The sequence below is a fragment of the Budorcas taxicolor genome, chromosome 3, assembly GCF_023091745.1.
Source record: "Budorcas taxicolor isolate Tak-1 chromosome 3, Takin1.1, whole genome shotgun sequence".
NCBI lineage: Eukaryota > Metazoa > Chordata > Mammalia > Artiodactyla > Bovidae > Budorcas > Budorcas taxicolor.
The window spans coordinates 20,075,147-20,100,412 of NC_068912.1; the positions used below are offsets into that span (position 1 = coordinate 20,075,147).

The 25,266-nt window shown below is 39.3% G+C and overlaps 1 protein-coding gene across 1 annotated transcript; it reads right to left on the reverse strand.

The window, feature by feature from the left end:
* Positions 1 to 1,246: 1,246 nt before the first annotated feature.
* GABPB2 (GA binding protein transcription factor subunit beta 2) lies at positions 1,247 to 21,643 on the reverse strand. Its single transcript, XM_052637244.1, has 9 exons — positions 21,506 to 21,643; positions 17,708 to 17,847; positions 16,039 to 16,206; positions 15,297 to 15,491; positions 13,185 to 13,323; positions 7,445 to 7,561; positions 5,518 to 5,703; positions 1,669 to 1,799; positions 1,247 to 1,546 (listed from the first exon to the last, which is right to left on the reverse strand). The coding sequence occupies exons 2-9, from the start codon at positions 17,813 to 17,815 to the stop codon at positions 1,247 to 1,249; spliced, it is 1,344 nt and encodes a 447-aa protein (XP_052493204.1). The 5' UTR covers positions 17,816 to 17,847; positions 21,506 to 21,643.
* Between the last annotated feature and the right edge of the window lie 3,623 nt (positions 21,644 to 25,266).

Here is a 25,266-nt window from a genome sequence, read left to right on the forward strand (position 1 = left end):
TGGAATTTAGAAAGATGGTAACGATAACCCTGTATGTGAGACAGCAAAAGAGACACAGATGTATAGAACAGTCTTTTTGATTCTGTGGGAGAGGGCAAGGGTGGGATGATTTGGGGGAATGACATTGAAACATGTACAATGTCATATGTGAAACGAATCGCCAGCCCAGGTTCGATGCATGATACAGGATGCTCGGGGCTGGTGCACTGGGATGACCCAGAGGGATGGTACGGGGAGGGAGGAGGGTAGGACGGGTTCAGGATGGAGAACACATGTACACCCGTGGCGGATTCATGTCAATGTATGGCAAAACCAATACAATATTGTTAAGTAATTAGCCTCCAATTAAAATAAATAAATTAATATTTTTTTAAAAGTTGATATTAAAGCTTGACATTACATAAATAAATGTTTGGAAGCAAGTTGTTCTGACAACCGACTACCCTCCTCATTGCAATTTCATAAAATCTAGCCAAAGCAAAGTTGGTGTCTTGAGACCAGACTGTTTCCTAACCCCATGAGCCTCTTTTCTGGCCATGTTCCAGCATCGCAGAGGTGCAGCTGGAGGATGTGGGATCTACATACACGTCTCCCACATCAGCAAGTTTTCTTTCCAGTTTTTAAAAATTCTATTTTAGCTTCTTAAACTGGCATCTGGGGTATGGACACACAGTGGATGCAGATTTACCTAGGTGATTTCTTCTCAGTGAAATTAACTCAGCATAGTGGGGAGTGCCTGCCTGTTCCTTTGGAAGCAGAATATATTTCTTTGTCTTCCCCAAAGCTCACATCTAATCCCTCCTCCCAACTAGGTTTCTTCCCTAATGGGTATACATCATAAATCTAAGGCAAAGTTTCAGGTCACTTGATGGTTCAACTATTAAAGGCTCTGGGTATGTCCATATTAGAAATATTATTTCAAAATCTTCTGATAGAAAGTCAGTTATTTAAAAAACAATTGGTCCATAACATCCACCTTTCTTTTACCACTGTGCTTCAAGCAATGATGTGAGCTGAGAAATCTGGTCCTTATTATTTTGGACCCTCAGAAGACGTGTTCCCTAAATTGGTCTTGGAATTTTCCAGTTGCATAGAGAGCTTTCCTGAGCCCAAGTTGTAGCCGATAGCATTGTACCCTGCTATAATTTTCTTCTTTAGGACATTCTTAATTTTTACACAGTTTGTCCTCTGTATTTTTTTTTAAGAGGAAAAGGATGGACACAGTACAAGTTGTGGCCCTTGCACATTAAGTTGAAACAGCTTCCATGGAAACTCCAGTGTGAGGCTCTGTGGTCCCTGCTGCCCCAGTCTCTTCTGTCTCTCTCTCTCCCATCGCCCCCTCCATGACTACTACAGCATCTACCTCGGCCACCCCTTCAACCACGGCAAAATCAACTCCATTGGGCTGTTGTCGGGCCATGGCCTCCAGCCTGAGGCGGAACTGTTCTGCCTCCTGCTCTTTCTTTAGGAGCTGGTGTCGGTACTCCTGGGCTCTTCGATTAGCCTCCTGGAGGCGCTGCTGAAGTAGCTCTCTTTCAGTGCCTTCCTGTAAAAGTAAGCCACACAGGTGAGGATTCCCAAGAGCAGACAAAAAGACAAGGGTTCAGGCCTTGAGAAGTCTGGCTTTCGTGTCTTTTGCCTTCTCTTCACCACTGCTAAAAATATTACCTTGCTCTCTTCCACACTGTCTGTCATCTCTTCTATCCTTGGTTTCTTAGTCAGTGGCAATTTCTCTGCTTCTTCTGCCTCTTCCTCAATGACAGTCTCCTCTGCAACCTGACCAGCAGGTACAGTTAGAACTATAAGCCAAAGGACACCAATTGGAGGTGATGAATACACAGTAAAACAAAGAGATTTTGCTTACTTTGAATAGGAAAACAAACTAAAACACATTCTCTAGTATCTTACTGTTCATGTTTCTTCGGATTTTAGAATCAACAGGTAAGGCATGGCTTTGTAGAGAGAAACCAAAAGGATTAGAGGCACTAGGAAGACTTCAGAGGGACATCCCTGGTGGTGAAGAATCCTTCTTGCAATGCAGGGGATGCAGGTCTGAGCTCTCTTTAGGACACAAAGATCCCATATGACCTGGAACAACTAAGCCTACATGTGGCAACTACTGAAGCCCATGTGCTGTGGAGCCAGAATGTCACAATTACTAAGCCTGCATGCCTCAACTAGAGAGTTCGTGCACCACAACTAAATATCTCACAGGATGTAATGAAGACCCTATGTGCCACTAAGACCCAGAGCCAAATACACATTTTTTAAACACAGAAAGACAAAGACGACTTTAGAAAGGAAGGGCAATGATTTGCAGGTTTGGAAGCCATGCAGTTAAGACCCAAGCCTGAAGCTTTTATATAAAAGTGTCTGAAAAAAAAATTAATTTAAAAAAAAAGTGTCTGACTACAGATCAGAAGCTGTGACCACTTAGCTTGCAATTCTGCAGGAATAACTTATCTAAAGTAGGTATAATGTCTTAAATAAGAATTTTTAAGAACCTTTCATGAAAGCAGTTTACCATCAGATATATCTAATTTAACTATTTCTCTTCTCAAGGATAAGTGAGAAAAGGGTCAACACATATGCATACAACATACAAGATGTACTGCACACCTATCAGAATGGCTAAAATTTTAAAAATAGTGATAACACCCAACACCCAATTCTGGCAAGAATGTGGAGAAACTGGATTATTCATAAATTGCTGGTGAAAATATAAAATGGTATAGTCACTGTAGAAAAAAATTTTTTTTTTTACAAAACTGAACATGTATTTACCATATGACCCAGAGATTGTACTTCTGGACATTTACTCCAGATACCTGAAAATTTATGTTCCTATAAAGCCTGTACATGATGAGTCATAACAGCTTTATTCATATATAGCTAAAAGCTGGAGACAACTTAAGTAATTAAGTGATTAAATAAACTATGGTACATCCATACCATGGACTACTACTCAGCAATAAAAAGAAATGAACCTCTGATACAAACATCAACTTGGATAGACCTTAAGGGAATTATGCTGAGAAAAAAAAACCCTATTGCAAAAAGCTATATACTATATGATTCCATTTCTATAACAGTCTTGAAATGACGAAAGTATAATAATAGAGAACAGACGAATTAGTGGTCACCAATGGTTAGGAATGGGGTGGGAAGGGAAGTGCCTGCAGATACAGAGTAGCACAAGGAATCCCTGTGACAGAATTGCTTTCTGTCTCAACTGCGGTGGTGTTCATACAGTAAACTGCACAGAACACAAACTCACAAATGAAGGCAGAGAAAACTGCAAAAAAATTTCAATAAGGTTGGTGGGTTGTACCAAGGTAAATTTCCTCTCTGTAATATTGCACTATTTGTATATTACACAAAAGAGTACAGTAGGCTTCCCAAGTGGCACTGGTGGTAAAGAACCCACCTGCCAGTGCAGCAGACATAAGTGACACGGGTTCAATCCCTGGACCCGGAAGATCCCCTGGAGAAGGGCATGGCAACCCGCACCAGCACTCTTGCCCGGAGAATCCCATGGACAGGAGCCTGGTGGGCTACAGTCCGTGGAGTCGCAAAGAGTTGAATTACGACTGAAGCGACTTAGCACACGTGCACAAAATAGTACAAAATATTTGTACTATTATTCAAAATGTTATCACTTGGGGAAACTGAGTGATAGATATACGGGATCCTTCTATATTATTTCTTATAACGGTACATGAGTTATCATGTACAATTACATGTACAATTATCTCAAAATAAAAAGTTAAAATTATATCTGGGTTTTAGGATGCATTATGATTTTCGTTTAAAGCAAAAATTGATAGCTTCAATTGACAGCAGTAGAAAGCAGCTTAGATACCTGCTAAGTGGAAACGGAAGTTTTGTCTGGAATTTAAAATTTCTTACACTTAATTCACAAAATTTTGGCTTTCATTCTTTGAGCTTGGTTAAATGCATCTGTAAAAAGTAGTGAAGTTTATCCAGGCAAAACCCTGAAAAAAATTTTTCCCCCTAGGACCTTCCCAGTGGTCCAGTGGTTAAAACTCTATGCTCCCAATGCAAAGGGCATGGGTTCAATCCCTGGTCAGGGAACTAAGATCCCACAAGCCAGAGGACCTTAAATTTTTATTTTTTTCCCTTAAAACAACTCTGATCTTAAAAAGGCAAAAAAACAAACAAACAAACAAACAAACAAACAAAAACTCTGTTCTCATTTAATTAATTCCAAGTAGTCTCTCACCTACTCTGTGAGCTCCCCCAAACTTTAAATGATAATGTCCACAAAAACATCAGTAGTATATTTCCAAATAAAATTCCAAGAATTTATGATACCAAAGCTTGAATTATAAAGGTTTAACTCCTACTCTTTCTTCCCATACTACAAAGATCCATCAATTCAAATAATTTAAAAATTATAAAATCCTCATAATTATTTAGGCCAACTCAAATTGCTGATGACACAAAAGGCAATGATACCAACCCTTCTTTTTCAACCTCTAGTATTTCTGAGGAATGAAGTTGCAATGTTAGTTTCTCTTTTTTAAAAAAAATTTTTACTTAAGTATCTTTTAATAACTAATACATTCAGATGGTTCAAAGATTAAAAGCATATATACTGAAAAGCTTCTCGTCCATCTCTAGCTGCCCAGGTGCCCTGCCAGAAGGGAACCAATGTTAAATGTTATTTCTGAATGTTCTTCCAGAGATAGTCTAAGTCTACAAATATATTAGCAAATATACATATAAACTTATCCCTTTAAAAAATACAGTGTAGCATACTCTACACACTGCCTGTATCTTGCTCTTGTCACTTAGGTATTTTGGAGATCAGACCATACTGGTATATAAGAATCCTCCCCATTGTTTTTAATAGCTGCATAGTATTCCATTGCATGAGTAGGGTATACCATAATTTATTTACCCAGTTCCATTAATGACTTCTACTTAGGTTCTTTTTAATCTGATAATTACAAATAATGCTGTAACAAATAACTTAGTCTATAGTTCATTTCTGTGTGTGTGAATATAAATTCATAGAAAAACAACTTTTTAACCAGAAGGTATGTGCAGCTTCAATACTGATACGTGTTGACAATGTGCTCTTCAGAGGATGCATTCACACTCTTACCAGTGATTTATAAGAGTGCCTGTCTCCCCATACCCTTGACAGCATCGTGCTTTAATGGTATATTGGTGCAGTATTTATATTTCTCTTGCCATAAATGAAATAAATTTTCCTATTTTTAAGAACCATCAGTATTTTCTGTGAACTACTACTTTGCAATACTTGCTCTTTATTCTATCAGGTTATTGGTTTTACTCACATATTTTATATATATTAGGAAAATTTGACTGGTTTCGGGTTTTTTTTTTCTTTTTCAGAGCTTCTTTGCCCCATCTAGGATATGGCATTCTCCCATTTCCCCCGAACTTGCCCTAATGCTTCATTTTAAGAGGTGTGTTGAGTGTCTAAAATATCTTTTAATAAACAATTGTCCACACGGGACAACTCACCTTGCTGTCCATCTTGCACAGTCACAATAAATGGCTGGCCAATGCCTCCAGTAGGGATTGCAGTTTGGATATTACCCAGAGGGACTCCATCGGTCACTATGGTGATGACCCTCTGGCCTCCACTCCCCACCACTTGCTGGATTGATGTATCAACAGAATTTCCCTCTATGATTTCTTCTGAATTAGCTAGAGAGGACAAAAGTAAATATAAAATTATAGCTTAAAAAAACAGGAGTAGAGTAATTTCAGCCTCCATGAAGTTAATATCAGGAAGAGAAAAACTTGAAATGCATTAGAAGAGTATTTTCTAAAATGTTTTCACTGACATGTTAGCTTTCACCAGACGGGTTCTATGTACAAATACATTTTCAAAATGTTTGTTTAAATATGCTTAAATTTTTGTTTTTATTTTGTAGTAAGTATCAGAGACCCTAATAGACAAATGAGCATTGTGACTCTCTAACAGAAAATAAGATATGCTGAGTTTCCCCAACATACTTGATCTTGGGACTCCTTTTTCAGGAAGTATCTTGAAAGTCTAAATAAATCTATAGAGCCTAGAATTATAACTATAAATTAGAGTAGACCTATTTCTATAAGAAATAAAGGCATTTAATAGAGAATTAACAAAATAACAGGTCAAGAAGTCAAAACACTGAGGAAGTTTGATAGACAAAAACAGGCGGCTTCTCCCATGTGACTGATCAATAACATTAATAGCAGTGAACACTATTTACTATGGGCCAGTACTTTTCTATTAATAAGAACTTTACATGTATCACGTTGAATAAAGATTTTCACTTTGGTTAGTCAGTATTCCCAGTAACCATTAGGGGAAACAGCTCCTACTACTATGAAATTTCTGTATCTAAAAAGTCACAAGGAGACTTTGCAACAGGGGTAGGGACTATCCACATGAGATGTGTTCAGGCAGTTCAATGGAAATAGAGCATTCACACCTCTTAGAAGCAAAAAACAGTTAAATGTTAGAGCTGAAAGGACCCTGATAGATAATCTAATCCAACTACCATGTTAGAGATGAGGAGACAGACCTGAAGAAGTCAAATGATATATCCAACATCAAAGAGCAAATTAAAAGAATTAACAAGCACAAGTTTAATATGTTGCTTTTTCCTCTGCCATGTTGCTCATTCATACACATCTGAGTAGAGATCGTTATGATTGCTACCAGTTGGAAAAATAGAATTGAAGGAATATTCTCAGCATCTAAATGTCTACGGCAGAAAGAAATCATCAATCTGCTTTCATTTATGATGGAGCAGATTGCCAGAGAGCTCCAGAAAGATTCCTAGATGACAATTTACCCCTATCTATTTGCCTCCTACCTATATGAAGTCTTAAACCTTTTCCCTGGAGGCCACTAGCTCTGGCTAAGGGACCTCAAACCTTTCTGTTTTAAAATCAGAAGGGCACTATACAGGATTTATCTCCACAAATCCACTGGGAATGCCAAAATAACATCTGCAGTGAATGAAGCACGCCAACCTGGGGCACACAGGATATAACAATGAGCGAGGTAGCAGTCCCATGTATTTTGATGCTCTAATACAAGACATCTAGGCTGCTATTTTGAATCATTCTATGATAGTATCAGTCAAAACACAACACAGAGTATTTCCAAAACTCTGCTATATAAGACTAAACATTTCAATCTGATGTACCTTGAGTCAGTGCAAACTTGAAGCTGCAAGAATACAAAGGAGTAACTTACACATTCTCTGACATTATTCAGCTGACTGATTATATCACTTAGTGATTTTTCATTGTGATGCTCAGTGACTCTACATCCCTTTATCCTAGTTGTTTCTAACCATAATTCTTCAACATTTCATGGAAATTAAATCTGCTGGAGAGTTGAAAACAAAAGAAGAAATGGTGATTCACCTAGCAGGTATCCTTTACCTACCTGTGGCTCTGTGTGGGTTGGAGAGGGGGGCTGATGCCTCAGCAAGAGCTGCAAGGGTGGCCAGCACTGAGGTGGTAGAATTTGAGAAGTGTACTGTTGAGGAGGCATGGGGGTCACCTATTTTGGTAAAAAAGGCAAATGAGGTCCAGTGGAGAGAATAGAGATGAACTAAAATGGCTTATTAAATAAAAATCTCAGCTTTTCCTTAATCTTGCTTTCTAATACAAACTTATATAAACCGATTATCATGGTGTTAAAACTCTTAAGGTTTAAAGTTTTCCCTTTAAAGTGGATTAAGATAATATGCTTGGTAGAGGGCCATTACATTCTCTTCATCTGATCATTCTCTTGGCACTGTCAAGGCTGAGCATCAGCAGCTAACACACCAAGAGTTCCAACCACTCCCAAAGCTGGCTGTACAGAGCTCTTCCTGGCAGCCAGCAGTAAGCATACAGAGCATGCCTCACCCCAAGCTAGGCAGTGGTGAGGGAACAGGCCCCTCCTGGGCTTTAGTCAGTCACGCCTCTTCTATTCACCAGCTCTTCTATTTACCAGACAGGTGAGAAGACTAGGACTGACCTCAAGGGCAAGGACAGTTAAAAACATGAAGTTTCACATTTTGAATGTCAAAGGATAGTACAATTAATTGATGTTAAAAAATAACAATTACTTAGTTTAGTTATGTCATGATGTGCTATTTTAAAAAAACTTCATTCATAACCTTTTCCTCTATCTATGTGATATACTTACAGCTAAGTTCCAAGAGGGAAGTGCATTAGATCTGGCAACAGGCATGCCTAATTTTATGAACCGGAAGTATTACTCAACAGTTTTGCATAAATCCAACTTTTATAACATGAATTGCATTTCCCCAAGTCTTTCACTATAATTTCAGAGATAACTTATTGTACCAATTGCAAATTAATTGCCGCTTGGCGCCAAATCCACCCTTCTTTGCTGTGCCTTGTGATACTGAAGCTGAATCCTATAAATATTTCCTGTCATCTGGCAGGAGATTAAGTTTTATCACATAGAAGTGACTGCTCCCCATACTGGCTATTCCTATATTCTTTAGAGTTCTCCTCACCTCTTAATAGTTATCCATTGTTACTAATAAGTTTTTAGAAGTTAAGTTTATAAATTATATATTTATAAGTATTTCTGACATATAATAATAAAATTATGTATAATCAAGCTATACCACACATAATTTTGTCTCCTGAATGAAGTGGACTGGTACACTCATCTTTTTAAAACCGTAATTAGCTTTATTTATTTTGGCTGTGCTGGGCGTTCACTGCTACATAGGCTTCTTTCTGGTTTCGGGGAGCAGGGGCTACCCTCTAGCTGTGGGGCACGGGCTTCTCATTGCGGTGGCTTCTCCTGTTGTGAAGCGTGGGCTCCAGGGCACGAGGGCTTCCACAGCTGCAATTCCTGGGCTCGAGATCACAGGCTCCATTAGTTGTGGGGCGTGGGCTTACTCTGCGCCATGTACGAACACATATCTCCCGCACTGGCAGGCAGACTCTTTACCCCCGAACCACCAGGGAAGCTCTAAATGTACCCTTACTTTTTGTTTTCTCAATAGCACACCTTAAAAAAAGTCAGTTATCTGTAAAATACTTTCAAAGCTTTTGGATGATGACTGTGGGAGTGAAGATAAGGGTGGAGAAAATAAGGATATCCTTATTTTAATTCTCTCATACTCAAGGAACCAAATAGTGAAACACAGTGCATGACCTCTAGACAGAGCTTGTGTCAATCTAATGACCTTGTAAGCGCAAGATTAGCTACAGCTTGTAGTCTAATTTTCCTGCTTAGTTCATGTTTTTTATCACTCAGACTATCATACCAAGTGCTGACATAAAAACTCACAAATGAAACAAACAAGGAACAAGCAAGTTTTAGATACATCCCTCATGGAGGTTGTAATATATGTGACAGTAAGTCACTAACAATAAAAAATACACTGCTATTATATTATCACAGTTAAAACACACACAGACAAACACACAAACAAGGCTGTTACACTTAAAGTTCAAGTAAGACAAATCAGGTAGGCCATCAAGCTAAAGGAGACTACTTGTATAGAACTGCTTCATGAAAAAGGCAGTATATACTTTTTAGCACATGATGATTCCAACCTAAGGGTATTTGTTCTCACTCTAATTCAAACATAATGACTCACCCAAATTCTCTTCAATAACAAGATGAAGAAAGAACATTTGTGAAAAATTAGGTTTAGTATTCTGACCGAATACTACGTTGGAAAGTTGAAACTGAAAAGAGATGATACAAATGATCTCTTTAGACTTATCCCAGAGAGTTCTGGGAAAATAAAGTACTTTATTGTTAAATAATGCTAATTGCTTCGTTTTAATACAAGACCCCCATCAAATAAAGTGAAATGTGCATGGCTGCTGTTGTTTTGGAAGGAAAATGGCATTGTTAGTGACAATTTGTTACCTACTCAGAATGTGGCTAATATAAATAAGCTCTTCAGATCAAGATTTAGGGGCATGTGCTATGGTTGGCTAGGCAGTCTCACCAAGTCAGTGAAAATTGGTGGTGGTGGTTTAGTCGCTAAGATTCAGAAAAATTAAGTAATTTGCTCAGGGTCATGCAGCTAGTGAATGTCAAGAGCCCAGATCAGAACCTAACTGTCAGATTCCAAAGCCTGCACTCTTTATGAACCAATACAAGGCAATTCGTACTTGACTTTGGAGTGCATCTTACGATTCTACAGAAAAAGGAAATTTATCTTCATAACTCTGTTTTGCCCTGATTAATATTTAAGTTAAGTCTGCCTTCTCCAGTCACTGCAGTTTGATGGTGGCACTGATAATAACTGATTATCTTTAGTCACAAATGGAAAATTGAAAGCGATCTTTACAGTCTGGATTTTGGTATCAAAAATATCCACCAAAATGACAATCCTAGGATACTTACAGTTAATTCTTAAAAAAAAAATTTATGTATTTATTTTTGGCTGTGGTGGGTCTTTGTTGTTGTGTTCGGGCTTTTCTCCAGTTGAGGCAAGCAGGGGCTACTCTTCATTGAAGTGCACAGGCTTCTTACTATGGTGGTTTTTCTTGTTTCAAAGTATAGGTGCTAAGTGTGTGGGCTTCAGTAGTTGCACTGTTTGGGCTCAGTAGTTGTGACTCCGGGGCTCTAAAGCACTGGCTCAGTAGCTGTGGTGCACAGGCTCAGTTGCTCCACAGCAAGTAGGATCTTCCTGAACCGGTGTTGCTTGCATCGCAAGGCAGATTCTTAACCACTAGACCACCAGGGAAGCACACTTTCAGTTAATTCCTAAAAATATCGTTGGATGATGGGAAACAAGAGGGCTTCTCCACCATTCAGGAAAAGAAAATCCTTAAACCCAGTTCAACAACACAACCCGAATTTGACTCAGAACTTTTCTCCTTTCTTTTATCTGCACTGATAGGCCAATCCCCTAAAGGAAAACAGCTAGGTAGAACTGCTTCATGAGTAGGATGACACTGGAGAGATCAGCTCTAATTATGTGACGGTTCAGCAGTTTCAATTTGCTGCTGTCAACATACAGAAGAGAAAAAAGGAGTAGGTTTGCCAGAAGCAACATGACAAGCATGATATAGGTCCACAGGAACCAAGGCTAAGAATCTTTATGCTGCATGCCTTCAACTTTGCTTATCATTTCAGATTACAGTCTGGAGAATTTCAGTAGTTAGACTAAAGACTTAATTCTAGCCCATGTTGTAAACATATTACTTTATTGGCTTCTAAAAACTTTTGAATTAAAAAACACTTGCTCTAATCAGTGTGGCCTGAACCACAACAAACCCAAATGGCTGTGAATATTCTGATTACATATATACATATATTTAAGCTAAACTTTTTGAATCATCCAGCTGAAAACTAAAGCATAGCAATTTTAAATGACAGTTGATAGCTTATAAAATGAAGGGCACTACTGCCCCCTTGTGGGCACGAGAGAGTCAACCTTCACTGAGAAGTTACATTTTCATTCAACATTAGCTATTACTGCTGCTGCTGCTGCTGCTGCTGCTGCTACTGCTAAGTCGCTTCAGTCGTGTCCGACTCTGTGCGACCCCATAGACAGCAGCCCACCAGGCTCCCCCGTCCCTGGGATTCTCCAGGCAAGAACACTGGAGTGGGTTGCCATTTCCTTCTCCAATGCATGAAAGTGAAAAGTGAAAGTCAAGTCGCTCAGTCATGTCTGATGCTTAGCGACCTCATGGACTGCAGCCTACCAGGCTCCTCCATCCATGGGATTTTTCAGGCAAGAGTACTGGAGTGGATTGCCATTGCCTTCTCCGAGCTATTACTGAAGCCCTGCTATAAAATGGGTACTGAAATACAAAATCTCAGTCTCACCACAACCTCATGAAGTAGATTATTATATTCTAATTTAATATATAAGTACAGAAGGCTTAGGGAAGTAAGTAGTATTTCTAAGATCAAGTATCTTGCTGCTGCTAAGTATCTTAGTCAATTAATAAATCAGTATTTGAAAGCAGTTCTGGAATGCAAAAACCTTTGTATAATATGTATCTATTCTTTCTAGTTTATACTGCCTGTCAATAATAATACATCAGTCAAGATCTTCCTCTGATATTTTACAAACAACTATGAATATAGTTGTTAATTTTTAAATGAAAATCGGAAACAGAAAATGAAACCCAGGATCAGTAGGAACATTTATTTAAACGAGGACATAATTTTTCTCATTGTAAAACAAATATCTGTAAGGAGACGTTGAAAATAAACTTGATTTGCTCCTTTTTATTTAAAAAATTTATTATAGTTGATTTACAATGTTGTACTAGTTTCTGTTGTACAGCAAAATTAGATTTGCTCCTTTCTAGATAGATATTTTATTTAAAACATAAATACTGTGTACTGTGTATTGGTGGTACAGTAGATAAGGCTCTGCCTGCCAATGCAGGGGACGCGGTTTGATCCTGCGTCTGGGAGGATCCTACATGCTGCAAAGCAACCAAGCCTACTAAGCTAGTGCTCTAGAGCCCATGAGCTGCAACTACTGAGCCCACAGGCAGCAAGTACTGAAGCCCACACTCCTAGAGCCTGTGCTCCTCAGTAAGACAAATCACCACAATGAGAAGCCTGTGCACCCAACGAAGAGTAGCCCCCACTTGCCACAACTAGAGAAAGCCTGAGTAGCGACAAAGACCCAGAGAGAGCACCCAAAAATGAATGAAATAAAACAAATACATACACGTGTCAAAAGAGCAGCACCAAGGGCTTTTCTTTGCTATATTGTTGTTTTATATGTTCTCAAGAACAAATCAGGACTCTTAAACTTTAGTGGAATAACCATACTTACCTCTTTTATATCAGCATCCAACAACCATTTATGTTTATTTTCTTATTTGTTACTGATTTAGACTATAAATATTTAACTATTTTCCTCAGCAGTACCATATTAAAGTACCTTATATTTTCATTTTGGGGTCAGACATAACCCTTCGATTAATCTGTAGAATATTTTACTTTTAACACAGTTAAGCATTTATGCATAATCCTAAAGTATGATCTTCCCTTCCTCCAGAAAGAATAAAGCATTAGCTTTAAAATCTATTATAAATCTTCCATTTGGGGAATATTTTAATAAAGGAGGGGATATCAGACAGAGTATTTATTCATCTTATTTAAAAAACCTGTAATTCAGGTTCGTTTTAAGTCTAAAATAAATGTCACATTATCAGAACATCACCTGAGGTTGTCTTGGTGCTGGCTGAAGAAACAAGGCTTGCGAGGCTGACAACTTCTCCTGACGTGAAGATGAATGGGGTAGCCATAGTCACAGGGTTGGCTCTCTCGGGATTAGGATTCACCTGATTCTGCATTGCTTCCTATAAAACAACACAAGATATTTCAAAGTAAGAACACTTATTAACTAGCCTCAGTTATACAGTTACTGAACAGCCATGCCCCCTCTCCCCCAATGCTCTGTCAGGCAGAACTAGTTCTGGCACACAATGTCCTGGGGACCTCCGAGTTCTCATCAACACCACTGTTTTTTTCTCAGACCAGGGCAACAGAGAGCTTACTTAGGTTGTTTTTCCTATTATTTCTACCTTAAAAAAAAAAAAAAGGTGTATATTTGCAAAAACCTTTAGACAATTCACTTAACCTCTCTGGACATTGGTTTTTACTTTGAAAAATAAAAGGGGGAGCCTAAAAAGGAATTTCCAGCACTAACATTCTATGATCAATTATGTACAAGACATGGTGCTAGCTGAAGATCCCTGCAGAGAATCTACAGAGAACAATATTCTCCAGAGTTTTGTCCAACTACTTATTCCATTCTGCTACTGAAGAAATCCCTAAGAGAATATATAACAAACAAACAAATGTGCACCAGATTTTAAAGGCTTATTTCCATACGTTGCATTTTTGCTTTCAGGGATATCTGCACAATTTTGGTATAAATATGCTTACCTCTATTTTATTTCTTTGGCTATTTTTTTTTTTTTAACACACAAATATCCCTTTGCTAAGAGTTTCGATTGAAGCAGGTTATCCATTCTCTGGTTACCGTAAAATTCCTTCTTGAACCCGCCCCTTCTGCCCTCCATATCACTTGCTTGATTCTAGCCCTCACTGACTCTTCCCTGGCCTAATGAAAGTCACTAGATGGTAAAGAATCTGCCTGCAATGCAGGAGACACGGATTTGATCCCTGGGTCAGGAGGATCCTCTGGAGAATGGAATGGCAACCCACTCCAGTGTTCTTGCTTGGAGAATCCTGGAGACAGAAGAGCCTGGTGGGCTACAGTCTGTGTCACAAAGAGCTGGACACGACTGAACGACTGACACTACTACTATATGGTTCTTTAGCATTGTCTTCTCTCTCAAGCCTGTGTACCACACCTCAAACCTTTTTAAAAAACCCTCTCATATCAATCCTATATTTAAAAGCTTCCGTTGGAACACCACAAAACAGTCCACAATCTTGCACACCCCTGTGTTCAGAACTCAGCCTTTCAAGTCTTAGCTCCTGCCACTCCCAAACTCTGCTTCTCTTGACCAATCTCTAGGCACAGAACTATTAATACTTACTCTTTCCTGATCATTCCATGCCCTTTCACACCTCTGTCTCTTTGATTCGCTTTTTCTAGCCTAGAACATCATTTTCTCACATCTCTGCCTAATGCTCCTTCAAAACTCAGTTCAGAGTCTACATATACTTTGATCTTTGCCTTAAGCATGATCAAAACTCCCTCCCGTAACACCTACTAGGTATCTGTTTATCATCATAGTGTTCAATCACTATAGTATTATACTGGTTTATATTTGGTCTTTACCTTCATTATGCTGTAAACACTCCAAGGACGGGGCTATGCCCTATTAATCTTTGTATCTCTCATCCTGTTATTTCTGATATACACATACTGGCTTAAGAAATCAATGGATGATACCATCACAGCTGATTTTTAATTCTGAGATGGTTTCCTTATGACTCAATATGCTTTAGAGCTATGTTCTATCTCACATCAGTTGATGTATGTTCATAAAACATAAGGAGGCTTTTCATATTATCCCAAGTCAAGCTTAATTAAAAAGGGAAATTTTCATGGAGAAAAAAAAATTCTAAAGCCAAATAAATCTTATTTTTGTACTGGTCACAACATTGCTCTTCAATCACCACAAATAACTCAGGGTTTTACAGAACTTTTTTTAAGATATTAATGACAATCACAAGACTGAGACATAATGAAAGTACTACTTTCATAAGATACAGAAAATTCAGTTTTGATTCAGCTCCTACAAAAAATCCGTAACTTCAGCTAAAGTATACTGTGGTGGTATAAAAAGAACAGCACCTGAAGGATGACCAGAATCTCAGCATTGTTCTTCTCCAGGGCTATGTCAAAAGCAGACTTATCAAACTTGCTGAAAGCATGGACGTCAGCTCCATATTTGATAAGCAGCTCTACAACATCCCGATGGTGGTGCTCTGTGGCCCAGTGCAAAGCTGTCATCTTTAGCATGTCCTTGGCATTCACGTCTGCACCATTCTGTCACAAAAAAGTAATTTTTTTCAAAGAGATACTGGTTATAGTAGCACAGGTGCAATATCCCATCACCAGATACTGAGGATTTCCATAGTGATTACACATACTCAAATTTAGAAATGTTTAAGAAATATCAAAGGGAAAAACATGTCTAAAATTCTCCTGCATGCTGACAGACACAATGCCTTAAACGAGAGGGTCTTTTAAGGACATCACTGGGAAATTATAACAGATGGGAGAGAAAGGGGAAAAGAACAGATTTTTGTTGCATTTATTAACAGTAAGCTGAGTGCCTGAAAAAACAGGCATAAGAGAAAGAACACCTGCAGAAGAAGAATGAAGAAAAATCAATAGTCTGTTTAGCCTTCAAAAGATTAGAAAGTAAAATACTCAAAGCTATGATGACTCTTGAAAGAGCTACAACTCAGTGTTATAAACTGTCCTAAAGTTAATCTTTTCCAACCTAGTTTCCTAATGCTTGTTTAAGTAAGAAAATAGGAAGGTTATTTGTCTTTTTTACAATATAGACCCGCCACTATTCTTGCTTTACCCTAACAAGTAGTTCCACGATGTGTGCATGTCCATCAGCTGCAGCCATGTGCAAAGGGGTCCTGTCCACTTTGGTCCGTGCATCCCTGCTAACTCCTGCTCGAAGGAGCACTTCTGCTGTGGAATAATGACCATACTGGGCTGCAAGGTGGAGGGGTGATGTTCCAAGCTGCGGGGAAATAATACTCATTTAATATCAACTGTGTGCAAAGTCCTAAAACGTCATTAAGTCGCTTCAGTCGTGTCCGACTCTGTGTGACCCCATAGATGGCAGCCCACCAGGCTCCCGTCCCTGGGATTCTCCTGGCAAGAACACTGGAGTGGGTTGCCATTTACAGGAGGGATACAAATGAAGAACAGGAGAAGCCTAGGTTCCTGTCCTTGGAGAGAGAATCTGGCTGGGCAGATAAACTGAAGAAATTATTTACTTAAAATTAATATACTAATGGACAAATATACATAGTATCAATTAAATAAGTGCAAAGTATAACGGCTTTAAGTCAGGTGGACTTAACAGGTAAAACTCCATAAAGGGTAAGATTTTAAACAGGGCTTAGAAGGTTAAAAAAATAGAAGAGAGCATGTTGAGTCAGGGACAAAGTGGGGGGATAGGCAGGTTCAAAACAATTCTTGAGAAAAGGGCAAAAACTAGAAAGTGACATGTGAAATTTAGGGTGCAAATCTAATTGGTTGAAATAGAAGTTTATTACCACAGTAAAACAAAGCAGAAAGACTGATGAGATGAAGAGCCAAAAGAAAAAAGATTAGCAACAGTGTGTCAACAGCAACAAACAAGTCTGTATCATCTCCAAGTAAATCTTGTTACTATCAGAGTTATCCATCAGCATCCATTTGGTCAGAGATCTATCCCTTTCTTTGGGTTATGCTCTTTAATTTAAAACCTATTTCATTTATTCTTTGCTTTTCATATATTCAGTCTCCCTGCCTAACTGGATTTAACTCACACTGTGCTTTTCAAGTCTATTTATAGCAATGTTAATCTCCTGGGTTTCCTTTCTTCCTTTTTGTGATGTGTTGGCCTCTAAAGTTATTAATTAATCACCTCAGAATAGAGGACACTGCTTATTGAATTATTAAAATTAGGCAATGCTAACAAAATCTATGAATACTAAGCAAGCCCATGTTATAACCTAGACCCTGGATCTTCTGACACTCTGCTCTCCAAGCTGATTGTTCGAACTTATGAAATTACACCCTCCTCTTTAGCATTTTTTAACAGTGAAAAAGGAAACAAAATGGCTAGGCTATTCCTTATTAATGAGGACATTTTAGAGAAAAGGAAACCAGGAGTTTATTAGTTTAGAAATGTACTCTTAGTATACTGATTTTGTTTAATTTCTAGCTAATTACAGAAGCCTATAACCCAAGTACACTCCAGAGAGAAGTAAACCTTTTAGAAAATACTCTAAAAAACATTATAGAAAATTACAAGTATATAATACCTTACAATTACCATCTATCTATCCACAGGAGATTCATTCAATTTGGAAAACTAAAAGAAAACCATACATTCAGATGAAACAAAGATAATGAAACTCTTGTAGGAAGACTGAGGCAGAAAGACAATAAAGAAAAATCAATTCAGACTATTTAATCTTTAAGAAAAAGGCTACTAATAGCACACGCTGGGAATAATTAAGAAAGCTTACCCAATCTGTGGTGAATGGGGCACCATTTGCCATCAATGTTCTCACTTCATCATCTTGGCCTTTTCTTGCTGCTTCTAGCAACCTCTTCCCTAAGTCCACCAAAGACATCTTTATACATAGGAACACAAATTTTCAGGAAGCTGTAACTCAAACACAAAGAAAGATGCCTGTAAAAATATTTTTAGAAGACCTCTTGTATTAGAATATATGTAAGATACTTCTCAAGTGGACTACCTGATAAGGCACTTCTTTTCTACTTCAATACAAACTGTCAGGTATTTGCAAAGTTTCAGGCCCTAAACCGTAGTTCCCTCACTTTCAATCTCCAGTAAAATACTTTGAAAATACATGAAACACACTGCTGCCTTTCTAGCTTAAGGACTCAATAAAACAGCATTGCATCCCTTCGAAACAATTATGGGTAGAAATAATGTGTTATATACACACAAAAAAAATGAATAGGCAAACCAAGGATATTGAGACTCGGGTACGTGGAGGACACTTTTTCAAAAATGAACAGAGATGTCACTGCACCTGTCAGAGGTGTCTCAGCAACACCTAGAGTTTTTTAGTCATCAGTTTGGCCAGATTATATACTTTGCTTAAGAGTATAGTTATGTCTAAAATCAGAACAGTTTTTCACTTAATAATGCTGGCATTATTAAATTTTTGTGAAAGCTCACAGTAAAATAAAAGCATCTGAGTAGGAGAGTTTTTTCCTTGTAAAAGGCATACAGTCAACTCTCCGTCATTTAAAGAAAAAAAGAGGACTTCCCTGGTGGTGCAGTGGATAAGAATCTGCCTGCCAATGCAGGGGACGTGGGTTTAATCCCTGGATTTGGGAAGATTTCACGTGCTGGGGAGCAACTAAGCCTGTCCACCTGTGGGCTGGAGCATCCTGGAGCCTGTGCCACCCAGGAGAAGGCATCACAAGAAGCCCGTGCACCACAACAAAGAGTAGCTCCCATTTGCACAACTGAAGAAAGCCCAAGCGTAGCAAAGAAGACCCAGCACAGCCAAAAAAAATGCTGCGTTAAACACATGAAATCAAAGGCAATAAATGACGGAGATTGTCTTAAAAAACAACCAAAATGGCCATTTAAATTGATAGTTGTTGTAAATTAGAAACGGGCCTGGGTATAAATTCAGAGTTGCAGAGGATAATAAGTTCCTGTATGCGACGGAGAATTGTCTGAATGATATATAGTCACCACACATTACAAATTTTCCAACCAGCGAGGAAATGGCTGTTCTTGATAAATCTAATTTTTATTATCTATTTGCTTTCATCTTGTACTTTTTTGTCTTAGTTGCTCTGTGGCATATGGAATCTTCCTGGACCAGGAATCAAACCTGTGTCTCTGTATTGACAGGCAAATTCTCAACCACTGGACCACCAAGGAAGTCCCTATAAACTTTCCTGATAAAATGAGTGGTGATACTAATAACTGCAATTTTTAAATATTGTATAAAATGCATCAACATTTGGATGATGGGCATTGTTTGGTGAACTAATATTTTTCAAATGACCCATATATGTCACAAAATTATGGTCAGGTAAAAAGGGTCATTCAAAGTGAAAGCAGATCAATGGGCTTTAAGGTAATCAAGTATAAAACATTCATTGACATGGTTTCAGATTCCTCACTGCAACTAATGTTTAAGAAATTGCCTGCCACTTGTTGGGTTTTTGTGTAACACAGAAGAAGAATAATCACTATTACCTGAACAAGCTATTAAAACACTCCTCTGGACTTCCCTGGTAGTCCAGTGGTTAAGAATCTGCCTGCGTGAATGTGTTATATCTATATATAAAAAAAGTATCACCAAGCCCTAAACAGTTCTATAGGAATTCCCTGGCAGTCCAGTGGTTAGGACTTGATACTATCATTGCTGGGGCTGGGTTCAATCCCTGGTCAGGCAACTAAGATCCTGCCTCAAGTCACACAGCACATTCCTTCACCTCCCCCTCAAAAAATGAAAAACAAAACAAAACACAAAACACCTCTACGATAACTGATCACTAAGGGAAAGAATGTCCTACACAGGAATGTTGAGAAATGTTGACATGCAGCAGATTAAATTCTCCTAATATTGAAATTTCAGCTCTATTCTCTACCACAAAAAAATATTCAGGCGTAGGCTGAGGTATCTGCTTAAGGAGATACCTAGTTTGGTTCACATTCCTGGGAAGCTGAAACTTCTGGAAGACAAGATCCTTTAATTAGGTTGATTTTAATCCCACTGCAACTGGTGTCCTCTGCTCCTGAACTCTAACAAAATATTTTTGAGCCATCAATTTTGTCCCCTACAGTCTGCCTTCATATATATGTCAATTTTATAACTTTTAAATCATATTTATGAGTCTGTGTATCAGTACCTCTAAATGACAAGTGACCCAAATGTTTCATCCCATTGTTTAAACAGGCCACCAAAAACCTTATTTCTTATTATAAATTGTAAGTTAAACTTTGGGGTCAGAATGTGAATAGGCTGTTGCATTAATCATTTGATAGGAAAAAAAAAAGTTTCCTAGATATGTGTTCAAGGGTCTTTTCTCCCCTTATTCTCACTCTGCTTTTAAAAGTAAAGTGTATTTTTAAAATAATGGCATTTTGGGGGGACTATGTGTCATTCTCCCATATACCACCAGATGAGAGATGCAGTAAGGATAAGAGACAGTCTAGGCACTTCTGAGCTCCCTTGATTACTAAAAACAAAAGGAAAACATTCTCCCTTAGTGAATGTACCTCCACTTTCCCTACTGATCTAACTTGCCTCCCAGGATTTTGAAGATGAATAAAATAACAGAGCATCCACTTCCCCTCCCAAACGAACACACAAGAATTTTCAATAAGTTTTTTTAAATAATTGATGAAGTGCCTGAGCTCTTCACAACAACGTACTCTATTACAAGAGAGTAATTTCGCTTGTTGATACAAAAATTTAGGTGGGGCACTTCTTTCACTGTTATCAAAGCATATATGAACATAGATGCTTAAGAACATCTCTTGTGGACTGGGTGGATCAAATGGTACAATGAAAACACAGTCTCAGATGGCCAAAAATGTTAAGTTGCTGAAGGTAAATCATAGAATATCCTTTTCCATAGATGTTTTAAAAAGAGAGATGAGAGAGAAAGGTCCTTCTGGAAAGGGAGAGAAGAATGGGATGTCTACGGGCTCAAGAAAATCTGTGAGAAAAGGAGAATGGTTAGGAAGGAGAAATGGAATTGAAGAGTCCACGATCTGACGACCTTTTTCTATTGCACACGTCCCCACTGCTGCGCCAGCTGTACAAACAACTGTGCAAGAACTGGAGGCGGAACCCTCACTGCTCTTGCTCAGATTGCTGAGCTCATTAATAATCTTTAGGCTATTCCTGGGATCAGAAAGTCAGGGAATCCTTTTTCTCCTCTATTACAGCGATGTTCAGTCCTCCCGCAAGAAGGGTCAACTAGGGACAGGAGCCAGGGTCTCAGCCTCGAGGGCAGCCCCCGGCCCGCGCGCCGCGCTGCCCCCTAGCGGTCACCTCTGTGGCCTTGGCTTCCCTCGGTCCAGCTCCCCAGCCCCAGGTCTTACACCCACCCCCTTCTTCACCTCCCAGTCCCCTCCCCTTCCTCCCAGCAGCATCCCCTTCCTCTCCTTCCCTCAGCCGCCCCCGCTCTGGCGAGGGGGCGCCGCTCCGACTGCACCGAGAAGTTTGGGGCCGAGCTGGAAAGCGGTGCAACTTTTCGCGGCAGTCTCCCTTCCAGCCCTGACGCCCCCTCGAGCCCATGCATCTCTTTTTCCCCCTCACCTCCTCGTCCGGGACGCTGCCGGCTGTGCTTTCACCGAGCCTGCCAGTTTTGTCCTGTTTCCTTTTCTAGTTAAGACTCCCTGTCAATGACGGTTACTTTTTGGCCTTTTCACATATGCATATTTGGGGGGCCTTTAACCCCCCCTCGTGAAGAAATGGAGGCAGCAAAATGGCGGACCCGGAAGTGAAGACTCGGGGAATATAATTTCTGGCGGAGGAATCTATGAAGAGAAAATGATAGGATAACCGTGTTTGTACTCGAACAGAACGATGATGCGCCCCAGACGTCACTGTCTATCCTCGGAAGGCCTTTTGAGGTAAAATAGTGTGTATTCGAGACGTTTTAGACAGGACTATTTAGCGAGGCGGAGGATTGTCGAATACGTGTCGTATAGGTCCGGCAGGGGACGGACCCGATGGTTTGTTTTGGCGCCAAGAACCTGGTGAAATCGGATTCTGCCCGTCTGTCCAGCTGTCTTTTGGTTGTTTTTAGGAAAGCCGTGTTTCGCGGTCCCACCCTCGGGTGAAGATGTCTGGCACGTTGCAGGGTTTGCTCGTGAACTGAACTCTTGTGCCGGACGGACATGTTTTCCGCTACAGCCTGAATGTAAGGATCCTAGAGCCAACCTGTCAACAGTTATTTCTGGACGGGGGCTCAGAAGAGGATGGAGCAGGAGTTTGCAAATTCATTTAGGCACCTTACTTACCGGTTGATTCCCATCTCCACCTACCATTCGCCAGGAACTAAAGGACAGCACGAAGTCGAGAAAAAGACTTTGGAAAATAAATAGAAAAGGAGACATCACTGCTCCACTCTTTATTCGACTTTGTCTTTTGTCGTTGATGGTGGAGACCATCAACGCTTTTCAAAGCCTATGGGGAAGATTTACGTGCTTTTTTTAAAAAAAATTACTGACGTATAGATGATAGTGTGTTAATATCTGCTATACAGCAAAGTGATTCCGTTGTAACTATAAATATATATATACTTATATTCTTTTCTGTTATGGATTACCGCAGTGTATTGAATATCGTTTCCCTGCGTTATACAGTACGACTTGTTTATTCATTGTGTATGTAGTAATTTGTCATCTCCTAATCCCAAACTTCCAATCCATCCCTGTTATCAATTTCCGTAGATCCTGTTCATGTTCTTTAAAGGACTCCTTTGGCTTACTGCCTAAGTTGGTATTTACAGCTTCTTGAGGGTCAAAGTCAGTCTTGTTTACAACCTCTTCTGTTGTCTGACTGGGTGTCTCATACAGTAGGTACTCATAATCTACTTATAAATTAGCCCAAATAGCTTTTTTTAAAAAAATTAAGTGACTTGTAAGTATAAGCATATAACATATTTGGGTGAAGTCGTTTGTTTTCTTAGGGACCCAGGCTGAGATAATGAAGTGCAGATTTAATGTCACAGGTGCCTTCTGCAGCTTCTGGGATTACTACCTAATACATTGGTAGTCAGTGGGCAAGCACAAGAGTGGTTGGTTACCGCTTTCTCCAAAACAATTTTTTTAAGTTGTTTTCACCCTTTTTCTTGTAACTTATCTGTTCAACCTGAAGTTCATCATTATCATGTATAAAGGCTACTTAAATCCTTCTTCCGCAAAGTTGAACATCAGATAAACTATATAAGCTGAACATGGAGGCAAAGCTAATTTTTTAGATCTATGCTGCTTCCTGTAAAGAGAGAAAACTAGAATCCAGTCCTGGGATTGAATATCTTTATTAAAGAAGTGATTAAATGGCAGCACAAATCAGCAGCAATAATTTGGGGAGGGGTGGAGACATGGTGTAGGGTCAGAGTTGATTGTTCGTTTCATAGGGTCAGGGTAGCCGAAGAACTGTGCCCAAGGCCCATTTGATCAGTATCCTACACTGCAAATGCAGGGGGGCAAAACTAAAATACTAAGGCCCATGCCTATGCCTTTTAGAGACTGAATAAAATCTTACAAATTATCATAACAGCAAGATTGCATTTTAAGAATTGACATCTGATTTTCCTCAGCTAGCATTTTCAGCCCACAGGAGCAAAACTGTAAATTGAATAGGTTTAAAGGAGGAACAACTTTTGAGAGAGTGTAACTGTTTCTGAAATGATTCAGGGCTTTTTCCGTATTATCATCTCCCACACTGTGTTATTTCCTCTTGTTTCATACCTTCAACTGCCCCTAATTTCTCTAAGAAAAGAAGTGTATCACAAGAAGCAGCAGGATCACCTTAACCTTTTAGAAACCCTACAGTTTTATAGCAGATAATCTCAAATTTTACAGGGTTTTCATCAACCCCTGAAGAAATGTGTTTCCTGGCTTGGAACAAGAAATTAGGAAGGTTTGAGCAATCTCTGAAAGCTGATTAAAATGAACTAAAAAAAAAATCAGTCCTCCATTTTATACTGCTATACAACTCAGTGGTGGCCTCACCAGTCTTTTTTCTGGATTTAATATCTGGGAAAGGAAAGGAGGAATCCCTGTGACCAATACTCCATTGCTTGAACCCTTTACTTTGGGACTTGAGGACTTTTGAGAAAAAACTGGTAAGATAAATAAATAAATAAATACATAAAACACAACTCAGGCAGATTCATCAGCACCACCTCAATACAGTAGAGGGGAAACAGCAAGATTGATAGGGGAAAGGGTGGAAGGAAGGGGGTTTGAAAGGTCAGGCAATGAGGGCAGAGTGGTGGAAGAGAGAGATCTTGGGCTTAAAGCAAGTCCAGTTCGAAGGAGTGGATGCTGGCAATGGGAGCTCTCCAAAAGTTGAAGGTGCTGTACTCGAGGAGGGCATCGCCTTCTGGGTTTTTCTCCTGCTCTGCTCCGGGTGCTTGCCCCGTCATTTTGCCAACGCTGCTGTCCTGGATCTTGTAGGTAGATGTATCTGACAGACCCAGGCCTTCCAGCTCCGAAAGATCCAATTCTGGAATGGGCATCCTCCAGAAAAGAAAGGAGCTGTACTGGCTACTCACAGGGTCCCTCATAACTTCCTGGAAAGAGACCAATTATCAGTGTTCATGCTACAGCCACCTCTTTGTGGCCCAAGGCCTTTCCCCATTTGCCTCTGTACATAATATTTACTGCCTACTGCTTGGGTCTGGTTTTCAAGGCCTTCCAGAATCTGGCCCTGTTTTCCCTAGTACATTTTATGCTACAGTTATACTTACTCCTGTCTCTTAACTCTACACTCTCCATCTTAAAATACTATCCAAGTTTCAAGGCTCCATTCAAGTCCCTAGAGGAATCTCCATTGACCTCTTACTATATTTCATATCCTTGATTTCCTCGTTTAATAGGTCATGGTACCTCTGAAAAGGGTTTCCATGTCCATGATTTTTCTATTTTCCTTCCTGCTTTCTAAACCCTACCGTAAACTCACTTCTTCCAGGAGGCCATCCTTAAACTTAACTCCATCTAGCCTATTTCTTGCAATATTTCCCACAATGCCTGTAGAGTTTTACCTGACTACATCAGTTTGGGGTTACAGATCACCATTATGTGTCTTATATAAGGATAATCTTAACTCCTTCAAGGGACTAAGAGTTTCCCAAAGTAAAAACCAGTCTACTTTACACCTTCTTCACAAGTGCTGGGCTTTGCACACACAAAGAAACATCCAAAGCTGCTGACTAATTTTCCCTCAGTATGTAATACAATGAATACTTTCCCACTCCCATTTATAAGCCCACAGATAAATCTTAGAGCCTGTTTCTCTCTAGCCTAACTCTCCCTTTCAGAACAAAACCTGGGTTCTTAATTTTC